The sequence below is a fragment of the Myxocyprinus asiaticus genome, chromosome 29 (assembly GCF_019703515.2).
Source record: "Myxocyprinus asiaticus isolate MX2 ecotype Aquarium Trade chromosome 29, UBuf_Myxa_2, whole genome shotgun sequence".
Classification (NCBI taxonomy): domain Eukaryota; kingdom Metazoa; phylum Chordata; class Actinopteri; order Cypriniformes; family Catostomidae; genus Myxocyprinus; species Myxocyprinus asiaticus.
The window spans coordinates 40,530,738-40,554,882 of NC_059372.1; the positions used below are offsets into that span (position 1 = coordinate 40,530,738).

Below are 24,145 nucleotides of genomic sequence, written 5' to 3' on the forward strand. Positions count from 1 at the left end.
CCATCTAGCAACATCCTACCAACAATCCAGAACACTTCAGAAACCGCATAGCAATGCTCTGGAAACAACCCCGCACATCTTAACAACCGCATAACAAGGCCCTGGCAACCACTCACAATACCCTAGCATCATAATGCCGACATTTGCAGACTGTTTTAAGGACGGGAGAAAGAATGAATAAGTCTGGTAGCTATTAGAGGATTTATATTACATAACTCATGAAAAAGACCCAAGAGAGAAATTTTTTTATTTTGATATTTCACTTTAGCGCAGCAGCCTTTGTTTACAGACTTCCATTCACTACTGTTTTGTGTATTAGTATGACTTCATGCTTCAATTTCTGCAGAGAGGATGTGAGGGCAAATGCTAAAGACATCATAACAGACATATAAACAACCAAAAACTGAATGAGTCAAAACATAACTAAACAGCTACAAGCCAGGGTGGGAGCCACATAAAATCTTCTTACCGTTTCATTACCATATGCCATTCGTTCAGACTCTAACTCACACACAATGCAAGAAGCACTGGAAATAACATTGCCAACAAAACAGACACTCAAGAGTCAGTTAGCAAACTGCAGCCAAAGTGAGCAGTAAATTGCATTCAGTTAAATCCTGCAGTCAGACCTGCGGCCTGCTGCCACACTACACACAACATCAAATATGCGTCACCAATGGCACACTAATCCATTTCACATGATAAATCAACTTTATCTCTCTCAAAAGAAAAAAATCTCTTCAATATTCCTTATCTCCATGAAGAGAGACAGAAAGACATTGCAGCTGTCATTTTCTCCATAAAATGAATGCAATTTTTTATTTAAACAGCATGAAGAACATTTAACGCCTTGATAGACTTCTCATTAGTCTCACTTAGCTGCTCACTGTGACATGAATTGCAGATATTACAGTTGTGCTCAAAAGTTTGCATACCCTTGGAGAATTGGAAATATATGTACCATTTCTAAAGAAAACATGAGTAAGCAGGCAAAACACATATCTTTTATTTCTTATGGGATTCATATTCAACTGTAGGTTATAACAGAATGGCACAATCATAAAAAATGAAATTACCCCTGTTCAAAAGTCTGCATACCCTTAGTTCTTAATACGGTGTATTTCCCCCTTTAGCATCAATGACAGCGTGCAGTCTTTTGTTAATAGGTGTCTATGAGGCCCCAAATTCTTGCAGGTGGTATAGCTGCCCAATCGTCTTGGCAAAATGCCTCTAGGTCATGCAAAGTCTTTGGTCGTCTTGCATGAATCACACGTTTGAGATCTCCCCAGAGTGGCTCGATGGTATTAAGGTCAGGAGACTGTGATGGCCACTCCAGAACCTTCACCTTTTTCTGCTGTAACCACTCGAGGGTCAACTTGGCCTTGTGCTTAGGGTCACTGTCGTGCTAGAAAGTCCAAGAGCGTCCCATGCGCAGCTTTCGTGCAGAAGAATTCAAATTGTCTGCCAGTATTTTCTGATAACATGCTGCATTCATCTTGCCATCAATTTTCACAAGATTCCCCATGCCTTTAGAGCTCACACCCACCCCCAAAACATCAGTGAGCCACCACCATGCTTCACAGTGGGGATGGTATTCTTTTCACTATAGGCCTTGTTGACCCCTCTCCAAACATAGCACTTATGGTTGTGACCATAAAGCTCTATTTTGGTCTCATCACTCCAAATTACAGTGTGCCAGAAGCTGTGAGGCGTGTCAAGGTGTTGTCGGGCATATTGTAACTGGGCTTTTTTGTGGCACTGGCGCAGTAAAGACTTCTTTCTGGTAACTCGACCATGCAGCTCATTTTTGTTCAAGTATTGTCATATTGTGCTACTTGAAACAACCACACCGTCTTTTTCCAGAGCAGCCTGTATTTCTCCTGAGGTTACCTGTGGGTTTTTCTTTGTATCCCGTACAATTCTTCTGGCAGTTGTGGCTGAAATCTTTCTTGGTCTACCTGACCTTGGCTTGGTATCAAGAGATCCCTGAATTTTCCACTTCTTAATAAGTGATTGAACAGTATTGACTGGCATTTTCAAGGCTTTGGATATCTTTTTATATCCTTTTCCATCTTTATAAAGTTCCATTACCTTGTTACGCAGGTCTTTTGACAGTTCTTTTCTGCTCCCCATGGCTCAGTATCTAGCCTGCTCAGTGCATCCATGTGAGAGCTAACAAACTCATTGACTATTTATACACAGAAACTAATTGCAATTTAAAAAGCCACAGGTGTGGGAAAATAACCTTTAATTGCCATTTACTCCTGTGTGTGTCACCTTGTGTGTCTGTAACAAGGCCAAACATTCAAGGGTATGTAAACTTTTGATTAGGGTCAGTTGGGTGATTTCTGTTATCATTATGATTTAAAAAGGAGCCAAACAACTATGTGATGATAAATGGCTTCATATGATCACTATCCTTAAATAAAAGATAGTTTTTTTGCATTATCAGTCATATTTTCAAAATCAGTGCCAAAATTTCACAATTTCTGCCAGGGTATGCAAACTTTTGAGCACAACGGTATATGGCTGTGTGTATATGTGAAAATATTTTTGTGTGTTTACATCTGAATAAAAAAACTGCTTATTTACATATATTAAATAAGCCACGAGAGACCATGCCTTTTATTAAAATGAATATAAAACAAATATATCTTATCATATTTAAGTATGATTAAATTAAATGTTAAGTATAATTAAACAGAAATTATTAAAGTATTATTAAATTAAATTAAATTAGTTCTGCTGTCTGATACGACAGTGCTTTTTGACCTTATACTGAACGTTGTAGATACAGCATCATACAAAAGCAAATTTTGTAATTTTTTAATTTAATTCGTTTAATTAAATGGTAACACTTTACAATAAGGTTCCATTTATTAACATTAGTTAACAACACTACTTTTACAGCATTTATCAATCTTGGTTTATTAAACCTCAACATATAGTAATACATCTATAAAATTAAAAGTTATATATGTTAGCATTAGTTAATGCACTATGAACTAACATGAACTAACAAAGAACAATTGTATTTCTATTAACTTGCATTAACAAAGATTAATAAATGCTGTAAAATATATACTGTTCATTGTTAGTTCATGATACCTAATGCATTAACAAATGTTAACAAATGGAACCTTATTGTAAAGTGTAACCAATTAGATTGAATTTAAATATTATTACATTTAATTAAATGTAAATATTATTATATTACGTATAAACACCCTATTTGCAGTCGTATTTTTCCCCCAAGTGTAATATGCTGTTACCGAGATAAAGTAGTGGCGCTGTGTGCAGAGAAAGCCCAAGTCATGCGTTCCATATTCAGGCAGATTCACGGATTGCGCTTGTTGCCTGTTCTGCTCACAACCTGTCATTGAAAAACAATTGTGACATCGCAAGTATATCTTTCTGTGCAGCTCCCTGTCCTTCTACTTCACTAACCCTTCTCACTCCAGCTGCTGTCTGTCTGTACCAGTAGCGGTCTGCCTCAATTCACTCAATCGACAATTGAATGGCATAATGTTGTTAACCACAAAAAAATTATTTTGACACCCCTTTATTTAAATAAAAGCAAAAATCGCAGTTACAGTAAGGCACTTACAATGGAAGTGAATGTTGCCAGTCCACAAACATTAAAATGAGTGCTGTCAGTTGCTTAGTTTTTTTAATCGCGATTAATCGCATAATTTTTTTTTAGTTAAGCATGATTAATTACATTTGACACTTTGACAATTTGACACTATATATACAGTATATTTATTTTCCTGTCAAAATGCATTTTGTTCCATCTTAGAAAAGAAATCAAAACAATTTAAAACAATATAATTCTTTATTAATATTTTCCTAAAAAAGTCTTCCACCGTATAAAGATAAAAATGCACTAAAATATCACCAATTCAAGTAACACCATCTCAGTTTGAGTTTGGCTAACTGAAAAAACTAGTCTCCCCATAGGTTGAATTTCATTGCAATGGCCATTAAATCTCTTAAACTCTCATCCTCCACAATGTTAATCAGCCGGCAGACAGTGGCTATCCGCTTTTCTACAGCAGTCATGAAGCCACGTTCATGATTCGCGTCAGGGCGTCAACTGCCGCTTTGAACTCCACATGAAAAGTGCTTGTAGACAAAAACATCTCATTCTGCATTTTAGTGATAGTTAAGACTTGCCATGCTTCCGTGGTAATTAAAATGCACCTTACACAGGCTAAAAAATACTGAATTTATATCACAAGTCCCGTCTGGGCTTGTTTTGTACATCAAATAGAGTTAAGAGCTCCTTTCTCCACCATTTTATCACTGACAAGGAACAGGGAATGTTGTGTGTGTTGCTATTTATTTTGAACGTCAAGTATAGTTTTAGGGTTTTGCATGTCTACAAAAGCCGTGAATTGCCCTGTCCTTCAGATGGTGACGACAGGACACACACATTCATTTTAGCAGTGTTACATGAACAGTGGCAAGACAAAGTATGTGAATCGTTTGGAATCACCTGCATGTATGTATAAATTTGTCTTAAAATCTGGTTTGATCTTCATCTAAATTACAATAATGAAAAAACACAATCCGTTTTAACTAATGACACACAAATTATTGTATTGTTCTTGTACATATTAAACACATCATTCAAACATTCACAGTGTAGTTTGGAAAAAGTATGTGAACCCCAAGGCTAATAACGTCAACAAAAGCTAATTAGAGTCGAGTTTTCAAACCTGGCATCCAATTAATGAAACGAGATTGGAGGTGTGGGTTAGAGCTACTTTGACTTATAAAAAGCACTAAAATATTTTGAGTTTGCTATTCACAAGAAGCATTTGCTGATGTGGACCATACCTCGCAAAAAAGACAGAAGACAAATAAAGAATTGTTGCTTTGCATAAAACTGGAAAGGGTTACAAAGTTATTTAGAAGATCTTAGATATTAATCTGTCCACAGTTAGACAAACTATCTATAAATGGAGATGATTTAGTACTGTGGCTACTCTCCAGCCAGCCATCCAGCCATCCAGCCAAGATGATTCAAAGGGCACACCGCAGAATGCTCAATGAGGTAAAAAAGAACCCTAGAATGACAGCTAAAGACTTGAAGGAATCATTGAAACTGGCTAACATCCCTGGGCATAGAGGGAAAAATTAATTACCAAGTTTATCAAGATATCCTACAGGATAATGTCAAGGTGGCTGTGCGCCAGCTGAAACTCAGTCGTTGGGTGATGCAGCAGCACAATGACCCTAAACATCAAAGTAAATCCACTACAGAATGGCTTCAAAAAAAGAAAATCCACCTTTTGGAGTGGCCCAGTCAGAGCCCAGATATCAACCCAATAGAGATGCTGTGGAATGACCTCAAGAGAGCCATTCACACCAAACATCCTAAGAATATGGCTGAGCTGAAGCAGTTCTGTAAGGAAGAATGGTCCAAAATTCCTTCTGAACGTTGTACAGGTCTAATCCGCAGCTACCAGAAATGCTTGGTTGAGGTTAATATTGCCAAAGGAGGATCGACCAGTTATTAAATCCAAGGGTTCACTTACTTTTTACACAGTGCACTGTGAATGTTTAATGGGATGTTTTCAATAAAGACATGAAATATTATAATTGTTTGTGTGTTGTTAGCTTAAGCACATTGTGTTTGTCTATATTTGTGACTTTGATGAAGATGAGATCACATTTTATGACGAATTAATACAGAAAACCAGCTAATTCCGAAGGGTTCACATATTTTTCTTGCCACTGTAGTTATGGTATGATGATAAATGTGTGCCCCCTCAGAAATTCCAAATTCCCCCTTACGTATTTCATCCTGCCACCAATTCTGATGGCACCTGTCCCAATTCACCTTCATGATATGAACAACATATCGGATAGGATATTCTTAAAAAAAAAAAAAAATAAATAAAAAAAAATCACCTTTGTGTTTGAAGAAGATAGAAAGTAATTAGGGTTTGGAAACTTTTTAGGTGAACTATTGCTTTAACAATAGTTCTGTCAAGTAATATAGTTCAGGCTACACTACACTTGGCATGAATGTTCAGCTGATGTGCAGTCACAGATGTACATTCTGTATGTTGGCTATTTTACAACAGATTTGAATGTTGTTCATCTAATCAGAATTTACAGTCGGAAATATCCGTTTTATATACAATTGTTAGACCATTCGATTTCTGAACAGCTGCGTATGGAGACACAACTCATCAGAATAACAAGATCTGAGCCAACAAAATTCCTTAAAAGGAGAATTAGAGCATTTCAGAACACTCAAATCCTTGTTTTATTCACCATCAAAACACTTCATAACAGAACATCACAATGTTCTTGTTCTTTAACTTCAACAGGAGCCATGAACGAAAGACTCGACCATCCCACAAACCACTTCAAATGAAGTCAAATACTCAAAGAGAGCCAGTCAATAATAAGGCCTCAAATTAATTTGAATTAAACATGCTTTCTGGCACGTTGCCTTTTTAAAAATGCTGTGCATGAAAAGAATTATCAGAATAATTTACCATCAATGGAAGCCATTTACACAACTGTCTTCAGAGCGGCAGAATTCAGAGCAAATAACTTCAGGCTTAAAAGACTTGTCACATCAAGTGCGGTGAGAAAAAACGCAGGAAACAGCCAATTTCATTCTCGTACGCATTTTAAAACCATCAAAACGTAGAAAGACACGCTTGCAGCTTGCTGTAGAAATCAAATAAATATACGGGAATGTTTCTCATTTAGTTTATTGAAAAGTGTGTGCAAAGACTGCCCTGCACCAGTGTGTGTGTTTAGAATCCTTAATAGTCTCCCGCTGAGTGTGTTCAGTGTTAGAACAGCATTTCAGACAGAAAAGAAACTTTGCACATGTGTGTGTATGTGTAGGAGTTATCTTTAAATCGCTCAGTCTGATTCAATTGTCTAAAGAGTAAATACCATAAAGCTTGTCTCTACTCATATGTCTGATCAATTTAAAAAACAGCACACTTCTCAATAAGCTGTCCAAAGTTTAATACTTGAGTTAGAGGTTTATCCCCTTGACCAAGGAGGTCTATAATACATACAAAGAGTTAACCGTTAGCATCCCAATTAATCTCAATGGCAGTTGGTTACTAGTAAGCTTTTCTACTCGACTGCAGTATCCAACTGTATTACGAGGTGAATAACGTGTGCTTCACTGTCTGGACTCCTATTGTTAGATGCTATATCGTCTCAATGAGCATTTGCAGTGCAAGCTGAACTCTGCTCATCTTTGTCATATAAAGCACAACAGTCTGGTTCGTAAGTCAAATTCCCATAATTTTTGTTTATTTACATTTTTAAAGATAACCTATACCGATCAGCCACAACATTAAAACCATCTGCCTAATATTGTGTAGGTCCCCCTCGTGCCGCCAAAACAGCACCAACCCGCATCTCAGAATAGCATTCTAAGATACTATTCTTCTCACCACAATTGTACAGAGTGGTTATCTGAGTTACCGTAGACTTTGTCTGTTCGAACCAGTCTGGCCATTCTCTGTTGACCTCTCTCATCAACAAGGCATTTCCGTCCACAGAACTGCCGCTCACTGGATGTTTTTTGTTTTTGGCACCATTCGGAGTAAATTCTAGAGACTGTTGTGCGTGAAAATCCCAGGAGATCAGCAGTTACAGAAATACTCAAACCAGCCCATCTGGCACCAACAATCATGCCACGGTCCAAATCACTAAGTTCACAATTTTTTTCTCATTCTGATGGTTGATGTGAACATTCACTGAAGCTCCTGAACCATATCTGAATGATTTTATGCACTGCACTGCTGCCACATGACTGGCTGATTAGATAATCGCACGGATGATTGTTGGTGCCAAAAACAAAAATCATCCAGTGAGCATCAGTTCTGCGGATGGAAATGCCTTGTTGATGAGAGAGGCCAACAGAGAATGGTCAAACTGACAAAGTCTACGGTAACTCAGATAACCGCTCTGTACAATTGTGCTGAGAAGAACATCATCTCAGAATGCTATTCTGAGATGCGGGTTGGTACTGTTTTGGGGGCACGAGGGGGACCTATACAATATTAGGCAGGTGGTTTTAATGTTGTGGCTGATCAGTGTACAAACCTTTGAAGTAAAAACCTTTGGCATGAAATAAAAATTGACCCTATTTATTTTCTTAATGCATGTTAATAGTCTTATTGTGCATGACTCATCCATGCATATATATGTTTTTGACCTCGTAATCTTTAATCAAGATGTCATATGCTCTTCCGCTGATATGACTGACTCTTCTCTGCTGACGTATGCGAGACCACAGCCAATAGTCAAAAGTTTTTAGTCAGTTTTAATCCTGCCCCTTCAAGAGCCTGTCATGAACACAAACCTGGAGCAGAGGTTCGGCTGTTTCCATCCCAAAACCCTGTTCTAGACCCCAAACTTCCTTGGTTACGGGCTTGCTGGGTTGAATTGTTCCATTTAGAAGGAGGAATAGCAGAGAATTCGCTGTTCTGTTCGAGGCATTTCAAGCCTGAAGGTTTCCATCACATGCATTAGTCAGATGCAAAGAAATTGGCTGGAGTTTATTCATATTTGTTAATGCAGTCATTTTTAGGAGGTATTATGGGATAAAAAGCACGAGTTAGTGTTCTTCATTCTTTATATTTATTGTATTGTGATTCAAAACATTGAAATATTGTGATCTTTTACTTGCGTGATTCTCATTCATCTGCACTGGACATACACAACGGCTCCAGCCTTGTCGTAAGCAAAGACAAGAAAGTGTGCACTTTGGGCTGGTTATGGATTAATGTTGTCAGTTAGATCATCACTTGGTTCTCAAGTCAGTGGAAAAGCGGGCCAATAATGAGATCAGTTTCCAGTTTCCTCGATAACTGGCTCTGATATGAGCAGCATGGCGGAAAAAGTTATGTGTGTGTGTGTGTGTGGCTGTAAACTAAAGCCTACTGGGTATTTTTACGTTTGACATGTCCTGCCCCCCACTTCATTTTCAGTAGGAAATACATCAAAACACAAAATAGAACAGCGCTCATCAAGGCAATTCACTCTGACTTTAAAGACAGACCTATCGTGAGCTCAGAGGTTGTTCATTAATGGTAGATGCTTCTGTTGAAGACATAAGTCCATATTATTTCAATATTCAACATTTAAACATTTGTGTTTAATAGCAGAATTCCAGGTGAAGAACACTACCCATGATCCAGGAGAGAAGGATCCATCAATCAGAGAATGGCGGGCAACAAAGTGTGTCAAAAGATCTCTGAAGCGTCTGCCCCACTGCCATAACGTACTGTGAATGACGCAATCGGGTCTCTCTACACTCTTAAACTACCGTATTTTCCGGAATATACAGTAAGTTGCATTTTTTTTTTCATCATCTGAAAGGTCCTGCGACTTATATTCCGAAGCAACTTATTAACATAATTTACGTAATTAATGTCGGCCGTTCAAACGCACGCACACTAAAACACATATGCTTACACACAAACAGCTGAAAACATCAGTCAAAGAGGCGGTAGTAGTGATTTAAAGTGGCCAATTCAGAGTACTTTGCCTTTAAAAAGTACTTATGCAACCAGCTTAAATATTCTGTCCCATCAACATAGACCGCTGTCAAACGCAACTCCTCACATGCCCACAAAATGACGTTTTATCAAGTAGTAAAATCATTCAGTTAGTTAACCAGATAGTTAGTGCAGAGCAAAGTTTGCAATCTCTAAAGTTAATGAATGATTAGAATACAACAGGCATATTGTTTTAGTCACAGACTAAAAGCTGTTTATTTCTATACAGCATAGAAGTACAAAGCATATAAAGAGATGTGTATTTGCTGAGGAAATCTTCATAACGGAGCGCGTCTGACTTTTGATCGGATGAAGAGAAGTCGGGACTCTGGCGGCTGCTCCCGGGTCCTAGTACCTGTCTCATTTAATCTGTCAGTGCGACTTATATAAAAATGCGACTTAGCTGTGATTTGTTTCCCTGAACAACATGATTTTGACCAGGTGTGACTTATATTCAGGTGCAGCTTTATTTCCGGAAAATACAATACTTGCAAATATCTGAATATTTTGCCAAAACATTTTAATATATTGTTTCTATGCTTATAAGCAACAACTTAAAATCTAAAGTTTTATATTTTTCCATTTTTTTTTTTCATTATGCAATGCTTCATATGATTGTAGTTCATTTCCTCATGAAAGATGGTAAGTACACAGTCCTGTACCTTTGTTTTTTTGTACGATTTTCAGATATATATATATATATATATATATATATATATATATATATATATATATATATATATATATATATATATATATTATTCATATCAAAGTTTGTAACATTGTGATTCACCTTGGAGCTGGCTGGTTTGCTTCATGGCTTAGAATGCTTTTATGAAGAATTTAATGAAATCCCTATGGAAAAAAATGAATGGGAAAAATACTTCCGAAACCAAGACGGCTGAAAAGTGGATGGGCACAGTTTGCTCTATTGTCAATAATTAATTAATTTATAATTTTAATTAATTATAATTATAATTTTTATAATTTTATTTATTTATCACACATTATACATTTGCACATATACAGTGAAATTCTTTTTTTTCACATATCCCAGCTAAGCTTTTTTTTTTTTTACTGTGTAACAAATGCTTGACTCGGATGTAGGAGCTTCTCAGGTACATTTGAAGCATAAGACCAGGAACATGTATTAAAAGAGTAAACAGAGTCCATTTTTACTTCATATTGTCTTTAAAAACTAATTCTGACTGGCTAGACACAGGTCTGAGAAACAAAAGAGTGTGTGTCTTAAAAAAAAGAGAATCTGACGATGGATTCACAGATGGACACAAATGTTTTTCAGGGCCAGTGAGAAGATAAAGAGGTGTTCACAGTTATTTTATGTGGTCTGGAATGGAATGAATGTGTGTGTGCGTGTGTTTGTGTTGTGTGTGTCTTAAGGCGCTCAAAGGTCAGAGATGGGTCAGTTTGTGCAGGGTGGTTTCGTCCTTGTGTCCGCCTGGCAGGAAGTCCTTCCACCACAGCTTTGACAACATAGTAACACCCTCACACAAACACAGACACACACACAGCTTGAGTGTGAGCTAGTTTATGTGTTGTGAAGGCATTCTGGTTGGTGGTTTGATGCGCGTCATAGTGCTGATTATGTGGACCAGTATGGGACGCAGGGTTAAACTCAAGACCTGCTTTAGTTCTTAAAGTGGTCTAAGACTAAACCCCGCTGAACGTCACACACTTCCCACAAGCCACCTCTCTCTCCTCTTCCACTGGGCTGTGGCTGCAATGTGTGTTTGGAGAAGGGGGAGCACTGCTTGTGTGATATACAGCCAGAATGAGACATAAAATGGGACTGTGTGTGTGTGTGTGTGTGTGTGTGCGTGTGTGTTAGAATGCAGAATTATGCAATGTGGTTTGCGTGTGAGATCACATTAGAAGGTTCTTTGAGAGTGTGTGTATAACTCACGTCACACTGGAAGGGTTTCTCTCCGGTGTGTGTGCGCATATGTTCGTCCAGGCCGCGTTTCTGACTAAAGGCCTTGTTGCACTCGCTGCATTTATAAGGTTTTTCCTGTAAAAGAGAGAGAGAGAGAGAGAGATCAAACACACACAAAAACACGTACACAAGTGTGTGTGTAATGCTGCCTTCAAGTCATCGTAATGATCTTATTTACGAGATGGACGCATAATTTTCTTTGAGCCCTGAATAGCTGACTCTTTTGTTTTTACTTAGGCCAATTTCATAGCAAAAATGTTATGCATCCTAAATACACAAATAAAATAAAAATAAAAAAAAATCACATTTTTTGCATAATAACTGCTTGATTGGAAATGACAATGAATATATACACTGATGAGCCAAAACATTATGAACGCTCAGAGGTGAAGCAAATAACATTGATCATCTCCTAACAAGGCCACATGTCAAGGTCTGGGTAGATTAGATAAGTGAACAATCAGTTCTTGTAGTCAGCATGTTGAATGCAGGAGAAATGGGCAGGAGTAAAGACCTGAGCGACTTTAACAAGGGCCACATTTTTATGGCCAGATGGCTGCAGCATCTCTGAAATGGCAAGGCTTGTGGGGTGCTCCTGGTCAGCAGTCTATTTGGATGACTGCAGCATCTCTGAAATGGCAAGGTTTGTGGGGTGCTCCCGGTCAGCAGTCTAATTGGATGTACCTACCCACAGTGGTCCGAGGAGGGACAAACCACAAACTGGCAACAGGGTGTTGGGCGCCCAAGGCTCATCGATGCGCAAGGGCAACAAAAGCAATCCTGTCTAATGATGGTTACAGGATAAATGTGTCACAACAGTGCATTGAACCAGGCTGCATATGGGGCTGTGTAGCCGCAGACAGGTCAGAGTGCCCATGATGACCCTTGTCCACCGTCGAAAGTGCCTACACTGGGCACGCGGGCGTCGAAACTGGAACTTGGAACAGTGGAAGAAGGTCACCTGGTCTGATGAGTCCCGTTTTCTTTTATATCACGTGAACGGGCTCTGGGCAGTTCTGTTCTGCTGGGAAACCCTGAGTCCGGCCATTTATGTGGACGTCAATTTGACACATGCCACCTACCTAAACATCGTTGCAGACCACGTACACCCCTTCATGGCAGCGGTATTCCCTGATGGCAGTGGTCTCTTTCAGCAAGATAATGCACCCTGCCACACTGCACACATTGTTCAGGAATGGTTTGAGGAACATAAAGAAGAGTTCAAGTTGTTGCCCTGGCCTCCAAATTCCCCAATCCGACTGAGCATCTGTGGATGTGCTGGACCAACAAGTCTGATCCATGGCGGCTCCACCTCACATCTCACAGGACTTGAAGGATCTGCTGTTAATGTCTTGGTGCCAGATACCACAGGACACCTTCAGGAGTCTTGTAAAGTCCATGCCTTGGCGGGTCGGCGCTGTTTTGGCGGCTTGCGGAAGACCAACAGCAAATTAGGTAGGTGGTCATAATGTTTTGGCTCATCAGTGTAAATTAAATGAAGTGATATTTACCTTGAATTTTCTTTTCCTCAAACATCTCTTTTCATATTTCATCTAAAGCATGCTCTTCACTGACACTTTTGTTGACTTGGTTAACAAGTACACTAACTTTATTAAAAAAAAAAAACTTTATTAGGGACAAAACTCTGCTGATGTGTTGGAAATGCTGCCACAACTGTCATAATTTTTGAAAAATGCATAGAAATGATTTTCAGACAAGAAATATTTAAATGGTTTATGTTTATTTCACTCTTTGTTTAGATTATCTAGGTTTTAAACATGTAATATATTACATTTTTTCCAATGGATGTTTTATAATTTAATATTGAAAGTGTTGGTCTGGGACAAGGTTAAAACAGTGAAATCCATACATAAAAGGCATTTGAAAAGTACCAAAAAATAAATAATGAAGTTTTCAAGTCTTAAAAGTTTGTATTCACATTTACAGTAACTAATGTCAAGTTTTAATGTAATCTTAACAAAAGGAAAAAAGCTGAAAACTGTTTTAATAAAAGTGGACATAAACATGCCCTTTGCTGAAGAAACACTTGCAACAAAATGCACATGGTGTAATCTGGAGAGCAATCCATGGTTAACAAACTTAACATGTGTAAATATTTGTATGAACATAAAAAGATTCAACAACTAAGACATAAACTGAACAAGTTTCACAGACATGTGACTAACTAGAATTGTCCACCCACAATAATGTGTCCCTGAACAAAGGGGGGTCAAAATCAAAAGTAACAGTCAGTATCTGGTGTGGCCACCAGCTGCATTAAGTACTGCAGTGCATCTCCTCCTCATGGACTGCACCAGATTTGCCAGTTCATGCTGTGAGATGTTACCCAACTCTTCCACCAAGGCACTTGCAAGTTCCCGGACATTTCTGTGGGGTATGGCCCTAGCCATCACCTCCGATCCAACAGGTCCCAGATGTGCTCAATAGGATTGAGATCCGTCCTCTTCGCTGGCCATGGCAGAACATTGACATTCCTGTATTGCAGGAAATCACGCACAGAACGAGCAGTATGGCTGGTGGCATTGTCATGCTGGAGGGTCATATCAGGATGAGCCTGCAGGAAGGGTACCATATGAGGGAGGAGGATGTCTTCCCTGTAATGCACTGCCTTGAGATTGCCTGCAATGACAACAAGCTCAGTCTGATGATGCTGTGACACATCGCCCCAGACCATGACGGACCCTCCACCTCCAAATCGATCCCGCTCCAGAGTACAGGCCTCGGTGTAATGCTCATTCCTTCAACGATAAACCTGAGTCCGACCATCACCCCTGGTGAGACAAAACCGTGACTCGTCAGTGAAGAGCACTTTTTGTCAGTCCTGTCTTGTCCAGCGAAGGTGGGTTTGTGCCCATAGGTGACGTTGTTGCCGGTGATGTCTGGTAAGGACCTGCCTTAGAACAAGCCTACAAGCCCTCAGTCCAGCCTCTCTCAGCCTACTGCAGACAGTCTGAGCTCTGATGGAGGGATTGTGCATTCCTGGTGTAACTCGGGCAGTTGTTGTTGCCATTCTTTACCTGTCCCGCAGGTGTGATATTCGGATGTACCGATCCTGTGCAGGTGTTGTTACACGTGGTCTGCCACTGCGAGAACGATCAGATGTCCTTCCTGTCTCCCTGTAGCGCTGTCTTAGGCTTCTCACTGTACGGAGATTGCAATGATTGGCCACATCTGCAGTCCTCATGCCTCCATGCAGCATGCCAAAGGCACGTTCACGCAGATGAGCAGGGACCCTGGGCATCTTTCTTTTGGTGTTTTTCAGAGTCAGTAGAAAGGTCTCTTTAGTGTCCTAAGTTTTTATAACTGTGATCTTAATTGCCTACCGTCTGTAAGCTGTTAGTGTCTTAACGACCGTTCCACAGGTGCATGTTCATTAATTGTTTATGGTTCAATGAACAAGCATGGAAAACATTGTTTAAACCCTTTACAATAAAGATCTGTAAAGTTATTTGGATTTGTACAAAATTATCTTTAAAATACAGTGTCCTGAAAAAGGGAAGTTTCTTTTTTTGCCGAGTTTATAATCAGCTTTATCTTGTAAGAAAAAAGAATAAAAGTAATATATTTAAATAAAATAATAATAATAAGAAAAAATGTTATGAATTATACAAGTCATATTTGTTAGATAGAAACTATAAATAGTCACATTTAAAACTTTACATGTAGTTTTGACGTACTTCCGGTTTAAACCCCACCCACATCCGGTTATATCCAAATACCGATAATTTTGCCACTGCAACAGATATAGATACAGATAACGGCTTCGCTGCACACCCCTAGTATGAAGCTGTTTTTAAAGTGAAGAATGAAGAACTGATACTTTAAGAGAGACTATGAACATACATCTGTATGTTTACAGAAACTAGAGATCCTCATTAGACACACACACACACACACACACACACACACACACTAGGGCTGCAACTAATGATCATTTTGATAATCGACTAATCTAATGATTATTAGAACGATTATTCGACTATTCGGGCGATTATTGCAACGATTAATCATCAGCTCTTAACCGATTATTCAGCTTGTGGCCGACTTAAAAGGTTGTATTATACGTGCTTACTAACAATAAACAGGACAAGATCATCTTTTAAAAATGCCTCTAAATGACATTCACTGAATTAAAGGAAAAAAAAAAAACTTTTTATTAAGTTTAATTTGGTAAAAAATTAACTGCAAAAAATCCTATTGTTATTAAGTCTTGTTTTCCATTTAAAATTGTCTAAAAATACATTTACTTGAGAAGCAACATATAAGATATTTAGAATTGCTTTAAGAGAATGTATCTTAAATATAAGTGTGTTTTGTATATAAGTGCATTTTTTCACTAGGTTATATTTCTGCAAGTGCAGTAAAGACAAAATATACTTATATTCAAGATCTATTCTCTAAAAGCAAGTCTAAATATCTTATATGCTGCTTCTTGGGTGAATGCATCTTTTTTTTTTTAAAGGATTTTTTTTATATTTTAAAATATATCTATTTTTAATATTATATTCAACATTCTCAGATAACAATTTTTTCTTCTGCAGTATAGCTGCTAAAGTAAATGTACATTGATTTAAAGGAGTTTTAGATATTTATATTGGAAAACAAAAACAAATCAAAAATGTATTTTGTTGCAGTGTATAATGGGGCGAAGACTACCCTCTCTCACCTTTTTGTTCTCTTCAATCCATCTTTAGCTCACAAAAAAACAAACAAAAAAAACAACAACAACAAAAAAAAAAAACAACTCTCTCTTATTAATAAAGCTGTGTACTGCCAATTTTCTTCACGATAAGAAATGCACTGTGAAACATATACTGTATTATGATACAATAAGTAGCGAGCCATCACGTTATAATCTAGCTGCAGCAAGCGCGCATGCTCGAACAGCCGGGTGCAGTTTCAATCTCTCCACCTTAGATCGGGACACTTATTTCGCGCAACTCATAGAAGAGGGCCTGACTGCACAGAGAAATGCCAGTTTCGGAGTTTGTAGTTACTTACATGATCTGCTTCTTTATTATAATATTCTTTATTATAAGCTATAATGCATTAAATATAACTGCATTTAAGATGTTATGCCGGGATATTTCCTTTAAAGACGCTCGACACGCAAGTTTTGCTACAGCGGAGTGGCAGCTCTGGCTCCGCTTATTCCACGAGAGTGCTTCTGTATTTACATATTTGGTATTTTTGTATAATTCCCTCATACTTTGCGATCTACATCACCTGAAACTATGACTGGACTGTGAGCTGTGTGTTCTTCCTGTCCTCAGTCAGGCGTGAGCTGCAGTGCTGCTCTTGCATGCCATCATTAGAGTTTTGTATGATCTCATTTTATGTAAAATGACATCAAACGAAATTCGACAACAAAAAATGTTGTCGACAATTTTTTATTGTCGTTGTGTTTTGCGCCGTTGCTTCGGCAAAGCATCTCTCACTCCCAGTATTCATGTAAACACAGAGAGTGATGTCTAAAGTGAACATAAACAGCGGAGAAAAAAGCGGATTTGTATTAAAATTTTGGACATGTAAGTATAAATGTAAGCTAATAGACCTGCTGCCGTCTAGTGTGTCATTATAATAATCAAACAACCATAACAAGAAAACGTGAAAACACTCACTGCTCTTGACTGGGTAACTTTAGTAGCTTTAAAAAGTATTAATGTATTATAATACAGTGAAGACCAGTAGTAGTTATATGTTGCATTTCATTCTAAATATTTACTTGATAGCCTACTGTTGTTAAAAACTTTTAAAGCTACTAAAAAAGCACTGAATTTTCTTAATTTGTTCTACTATTTTTCATCTATTTCTATTCATTGCTGTTTTTTTATTGTTATTTTATTACTGACAGTTTACTAGTCTTGAATAATTACTTAAGAACTTGAAACCATTCTTCCATAATTTACATATTAGTTAGTGTGATTATTTGTTGTAGTATTGAAGCTGTTACTGAGAATCGTCAAATTTCACTATCACAATACCAATATTTCAGTAGTCTGTTACAGTATGTATAGCCTATATTGTACATGGTAGATCTTGCTTCAGTAACATGATGAAAAAGTAGATCTCATTCCATAGAAGTATGAGCATCCCTGCTGTTAATAGTGGCGATGGAGGCTTTCCATTATTTGACTACCATACGTGACATAAAATAATTTTCATATGATTATAGCCTCCTCCCCTACCCAGTGTGGTTTACATTTCTGTCACAGAGAATTGAGTTGATTGCATAGGAACACTATTAGGTTGGGCATCAGTCATAATTTTAGGAAACATACAACAGAAACTTTGACATGTTACTTGAGCATGTAACTTAAATGTCCTTTTTTTCTCTCCGGACAAGTCACTTTTTTATTCGGACAAGTGAATGACCAATTTACTTGTCCGGAGGACAAGCACAGGACAATGCTTAATATTGAGCCCTGATGTAACATTAGGCTGTTTGCAATGTTAACTAATCAAGTTGAAGTAACGCTACTGTTTTAAGCTTAATGTTTGTACCCTTGATTTTCAGATCATGAGCATTTTTAAATATTTCAAGAAGAGAGAGCGAAATCTACCACCAGATGAAGAAACAGCGACAGAGGAAGCTAGCTAGGACAGCTAGCATAGTTAGATGGCAAGTCAATAGCCAAACAGATTATTCATAGGCTTTTGTCAAGAAATAAACTGGAGTGACAGTGGAATTTTAACATTACTTGTTTCTCTGTAGCAAAAGAGACAGCTTCTCCAGGAAGCAGAAGAGACAGCAGGGGCAGCATAAGAGACTCAGCTGACTTTCATAGAGGGACAGACATTCAGAGAGGGGCAACAGGGCAGGTACTTCCCATAGGGGCAGCAGGGGAGACAGCCTCCCCTGAGGGAGGGACAGCAAGTGATTTTGACAGCAGAGAAAGGTGCAGTAGGTCAGAGTAGTTTCAGTTGAGTTTTTGAACTGCATTAAACTCCGTCTCGTTAACCATGCTTTATGGGTGTGACTTTTTTGCCATGTCATCACCATTCATATCTACACAACCAATGTGTTTATGATTAAATTACTACTAGAGCACAAAATTGTTTACAAGAGCACAGAGTTCTTCATAGATCTAGCTTCTTAATTTTGCTCTCAAAGTGCACCAGACTGATGCATTTAACTTTAAAATATACAAAATGTTCTTACAGGGGAGCATGCCCCCAGACCCCCTAGAGGGTCTGAGGTCCACCCACCACAGACTCACAAAATCATGTGGAAAACACTGCACGCACACACACACACACACACACACACACACACACACACACACACACACACACGAACTGAAGATATTCTGGGATAAACAAATGAAGTGCCTTACATGTGTTATAAACCTGGAACAGATTTTACATGGACTCAAACACACTCATACATTTACTTATACAACAGACTGAAAACACAAAACACCGCTATCAGACACACACACAAACTCACATTAACTCTTATGTTTTTAAGAGTTAACATTATGTTTGAGGACATCCCCAAAAGGAGGTTTTGTCAGATTTAGCTCACTTCTAGGGACATTATTTGGCATCCAATAGTATACAGTATATTTAAGTAAAACCACACACACTGACATAATAACATGCACTCACACACTTATACTATGTATATATATATATATATATATATATATATATATATATATATATATATATACACACACTCACTGAACATTTTATTAGGAACACTGGGTTCTATAATAATACTATAAAAACAATACTAATACTGGGTAGGGCCTCTCTTTGCTCTCAAAACAGCCTCAATTCTTTGTGGCATGGATTCCACAAAATGTTGGAAGCATCATTTGAGATTCTGGTCCATGTTGACAGGACTGCATCACGCAATTTCAGCAGATTTGTCAGCTGCACATTCATGCTGTGAATCTCCACATTCTACCACATCCCAAAGGTGTTCTTTTGGATTCAGATCTAGTGACTGGGAAGGCCACTTTCTAACCAGTTTGAGATGGCTTTTGCTTTGTGACACGGAGCATTTTCATGCTGGAAGTAGCCATTAGAAGATGGGTAATTGTGGCCATGAAGGGATGAACATGGTCAGCAGCAATACTCAAAAAGGCTGTGGCATTCAAGTGATGACTGATCGGTATTAACGGGCCCAAAGTGTGAAAAGAAAACATTCCCCTCACCATTACAACACCACCACCTGCCTGGACTGTTGACACAAGGCAGGTTGGGTCCATGGATTCATGCTGTTGGTGCCAAATTCTGACCCTACCATCTGTGTGCCTCAGCAGAAAATGAGATTCATCAGACCAATTGCATGAATAAGTAGCTGTACTAGTGTTCCTATTAAAGTGCTCAGTCAGTGTGTACAGTATATATAACATTATAAAACTATACATTTTAAGTTGTTTATAATAAGTATAGAAACAATATATTTTAATTTTATTATGAAATATTAAGATAAATGCAAATATATAGGTAGTTTGAGAGTGTAGGGAGAACGACTTGATTGCATCATTTACAGTGCGTCATGGGAGTGGATGGTCGCTGCACCAGAAATTCTGCTATTAAACACAATTTGTTTTTAATGAAGATGAACTACAAGGATTGATGGCTTCAACAGAAGCATATACCATCGATTAACAACCTCGGAGCTCACGGTAGATCTGTCTTTAAAGGTTTATAAGTTATCATTACAAATCTATTCCCCTATGGAATTAATGGGATTTTTACTTCCAGAACCATTTTTACTTCCGGGACTGTTGCACTCAATTAAGAATGACCCTGAATGTCAGACGTCTCAAAATACACATCTAAATGGGTACATACTTTACTGTAAGTATAATTAGCTACCTAACATTCATATTTAAAGTATGAAATTATGTTTCAATTGAGGATATACTCAAAAGAATGTTTAGTCAGATTTAGCTCTATTTTGGGGAATATGTTTTCCCCAAACTATAGCTAAATATGCAGCTACCCACACATACACATTCCAAGAGCCCCAAGACGTGTATCAGAGGGTCTTGAGACAGATAACGGGCCCTATTTTAAGAGTGCAGTGCTATGCAGTATGTCACATGCACAAAGTCAGTGGGCATGGCCATGATGTTTTTATATTATCGTGAAAGCATGCAATAAGTCTAGGTATATGTGGGTTGGCAAAATTGTGCATGCAAAGCACTAATAGGCTGGGTCAAGTGCAATTTAATTCGGAAATTCTTCTCTAATTATTGCACCATTTGCATCCTATTATATAGTCCAATTTCTGTCAAGCAACGTCAATATAAATGAAGACTTCCCATTCATAAGAATTTGATAATATAAATGGGCTGTATGCAATGCGTCCCCTGCTCTGTTTGTTGCCTGCGCAGCTCCGGACTCCAATGTACAGTATGTGTCGTATGTTCTCTGTTGGACTCTCTGGGACTGTTAGCTCTCATCCTGCTCGCCCGTGTTTCAGCTGCTTGAATATGGTTTGCTTCTCTCCCATTGTTCATTGTTTGTAATGTAGTATATTTGTTATATGTTTCTCTGTTTAATGTTAAATTTCTGTACAGCATCTTTGAGCTTTGGAAAGGCGCTATACAAAATAAATGTATTATTATCATTATTATTAATCATACTGATCTACTGACACACAAATCATGGCTAGTTTTAAAAGTAATCAATAGCTCTTTGATATCATCTGATGGTGGAATCCCCAAACTGCAAATGCAGGAACTGATTTTAGACTTTGCGTTGAGAATAGACATGGTTCTCAGACGTCTTAGTGCAATGACCTATTTTTAAGGAAAATATTGCGGCACTTCATTAACATACAATACACCCACAGATAGTGTAAACACTCCCACTCATGGCCACTTCCGCTTTGCGCTGGCGGGGAAATTGCACTAAGAATTTGCACTCTCTAGAACATCTGATAAGACGTTGTGCACGGTCATTGAGCATAGCGCTGTGGCTAGTGAGGTCAAGAAAATAGAGCCAAATGTGTGTGTTGAGCAGGGTGTTAAACATGAATACACTGATAGCACAGGCCATGCTCACACGTCCAACACCCAGCTTTCATGGGAATGGGTGTACACAGGAAAAGAGGATCCTGGGAAATGGAGCAAGGCAAGGTGTGGTCACACACACAGGATATGCAAGGTGCTGTGTCTGTGTTAGAGAAAGGCGTAATCAATATGGGCCTGGTCCAGTGTGGACATGTGTATGTGTATGTCTGTGTTTCATAGTCTTGGCATTAATACAGTAGAGCATACTACATCTAATATGTAGCTGGATGTGTCTCCGTTGCAGTAAAAACCGTCAACTGGGACTGACAGCAATACGACCCCCGCAAAAACACTTACAGGTCAAGGGTAACAGACTTTGGCACATTTTAGCACAGATGGACAATAGTGGACGACCCATAATGTTTTGCAGCTTTGTAAGTCATGTCATTCTGACAGTGGATAGACTGCTCCACTGAAACCTTACACTATGTCCTAACAAGGTGTGACATGAACAAGCAACAAGCGATTAAAGCTAACAGTACTCATTTTACGGCGTGTCTTTACTAGACACGAGTGTTCCATCAACTCAAGTCTAGTCAAGTCATTTTTATTTGTAGAGCACTTTTCACAACAAACATAGTTTCAAAGCAGCTTTCCAGAAAATGATGCTGTAATGTCTTAAAGTCCTCACTGATCAGTTTAAATGAAAACATGATTGAAAATCACACTTTAAAGATAATTTGTCTTTAGGCCCCCAGTGAGCAAGCCAAAGGCAACTGTGGCATCGTGATGTTAACAGATGCCCTTCTATATTTGATGCGCTGGACAGCTACTGCAGCCACTTTGGAAATTATTTTATTTACAAATAACATGAATTGCTTGCTATTAATATTTTTTTTTTTTTTCTAGATCTGATATATATTTCAAAGTCAGCTTGTGATCCTTTTGGTCTCTGACCTACTAATTAAATCATATTTAGTTTCTAATCTTTTTGTTTCTAACCATGTATGCGATTGCAGCATTATAAAATTGTTTTGCTGTTCTAAAACAGCCCATGCAAAGCAGTGGTGACTGAAAAATGGAGAAGCACAGACTGGTTTTTGGTATGTGCAAGGTTGCCTCCAAAAGTCGCTCAAACTACTACTTAACCAGTGAAATTTATTTACGATAATAATTAACTAAGCTCAAAACTGTTTTGTTTTGTTTTTTGTTTTGTTTTTTTTTTTAAACAAAATAGGCAACATATCTGTTTAAGAAAGCCAAAATAAATGTGTTACGTCAGATTGCAAAATATCGGTGTAACAATTCAAGGATGGGAAAGGAGGAAGCTAGGACCAGCTTGACAAACACGTAGACATTTAATAAACACTTTTCAGTGTATAACAAAACAAAAACACGCAATGCTTTTCAGCCAGCTACGTATGAACATAAAGACACACACACAGACAGGATTCGTGCATCTCTCCCCCTCGTCTGCTGCTGTCTCCTCTCCTTAAATACTTCCACCACCCCTCACTGGAAAGCGAGACCACAGGTGGAACTCATTCACCACTTATCTTCCCAGCCTTGCCCTGCCCAGACGCCACTCGGCCCCGCACTGCTCGCCACATACCCCCCACCCACTTCTAGGGAGGGAGCGTTGGCACATCAGGATTGTCTCCGGGTCTGACCCTCACTTGCCAGGGAGTGGGAACAGGACGAGGGAGAGGAGGGGGGAGAATGGAGAGAGAGAGGAGAAAGCAGAAAGAGGAGAGAGAGACGGGCTCGCCGGCCCCGGACACGCCATCAACTGGCCCTCAGCTCGCTGTACTGCTTCTGTCCGCGATGCTGGGCGATGGCACTGGACCCCTCAGCTGTCCCTTTTGACTGCCGGTTAATGCAGTGCTCCATAGCCACCAGATCGAGCACTCCCTCGGCGTCGCGATCCTCAGTCAGCAGCAAGGACTCCTTGACAGCACATCTTTCCTCCTTCCTGGGTTTCGGCACCAATTCAAGGATGGGAAAGAAGGAAGCTGAGACCGGCTAGAAAAACACGTAGTCATTTAATAAACACTTTTCAGTGTATAACAAAACAAAAACACGCACTGCTTTTTAGCCAGCTACATATGAACATAAAGACACACACACACACACACACACACACACACACACACACACACACACACACACACACACACACACAGACAGGCTTTGTGCATCTCTCTCTCTCGTCTACCACTGCCTCCTCTCCTTAAATACTCCCGCTGTGCCTCACTGGAATGCGAGACCGATGTGGCACACAGGTGGAACTCATTCACCACTTATCTTCCCGGCCTTGCTCTGCCCCGATGCCGCTCAGCCCTGCCCTGCTCACCACAATCATGTGTCCTCAGAGTGTATATCCGATTTGCCAAACACTATGTCAATAACGTACATCACCGTTTCAATTATTGGCCATTTGTTGCAAAGGCCCACCTATTTGAGAGCTCAACCAATCATCATATAGAGAAGCAGGTCTTCCAAACAGGACAAAAATACATTGATTGAGAGCCCAAAGTCCAGCAGGCAATCAGATGCAGATCCAATTCAAATAGTGCTCATAATGCACCCACAGAATCCCAAAGAAGCAGAGCGTCCAGGTGGGACTCAAAATTACGTAT

General features: G+C 38.9%; 1 protein-coding gene across 2 annotated transcripts in view; it reads right to left on the reverse strand.

The window, feature by feature from the left end:
• LOC127420033 (PR domain zinc finger protein 5-like) overlaps positions 1-24,145 on the reverse strand; it is a 147,541-nt gene that overhangs the window by 8,311 nt on the left and 115,085 nt on the right. For both annotated transcript variants that reach the window (XM_051661967.1, XM_051661966.1), the window contains one exon: positions 11,479-11,583. In XM_051661967.1, coding sequence (XP_051517927.1) covers positions 11,479-11,583 — 105 coding nt within the window. The remainder of the gene's footprint in view (positions 1-11,478; positions 11,584-24,145) is intronic.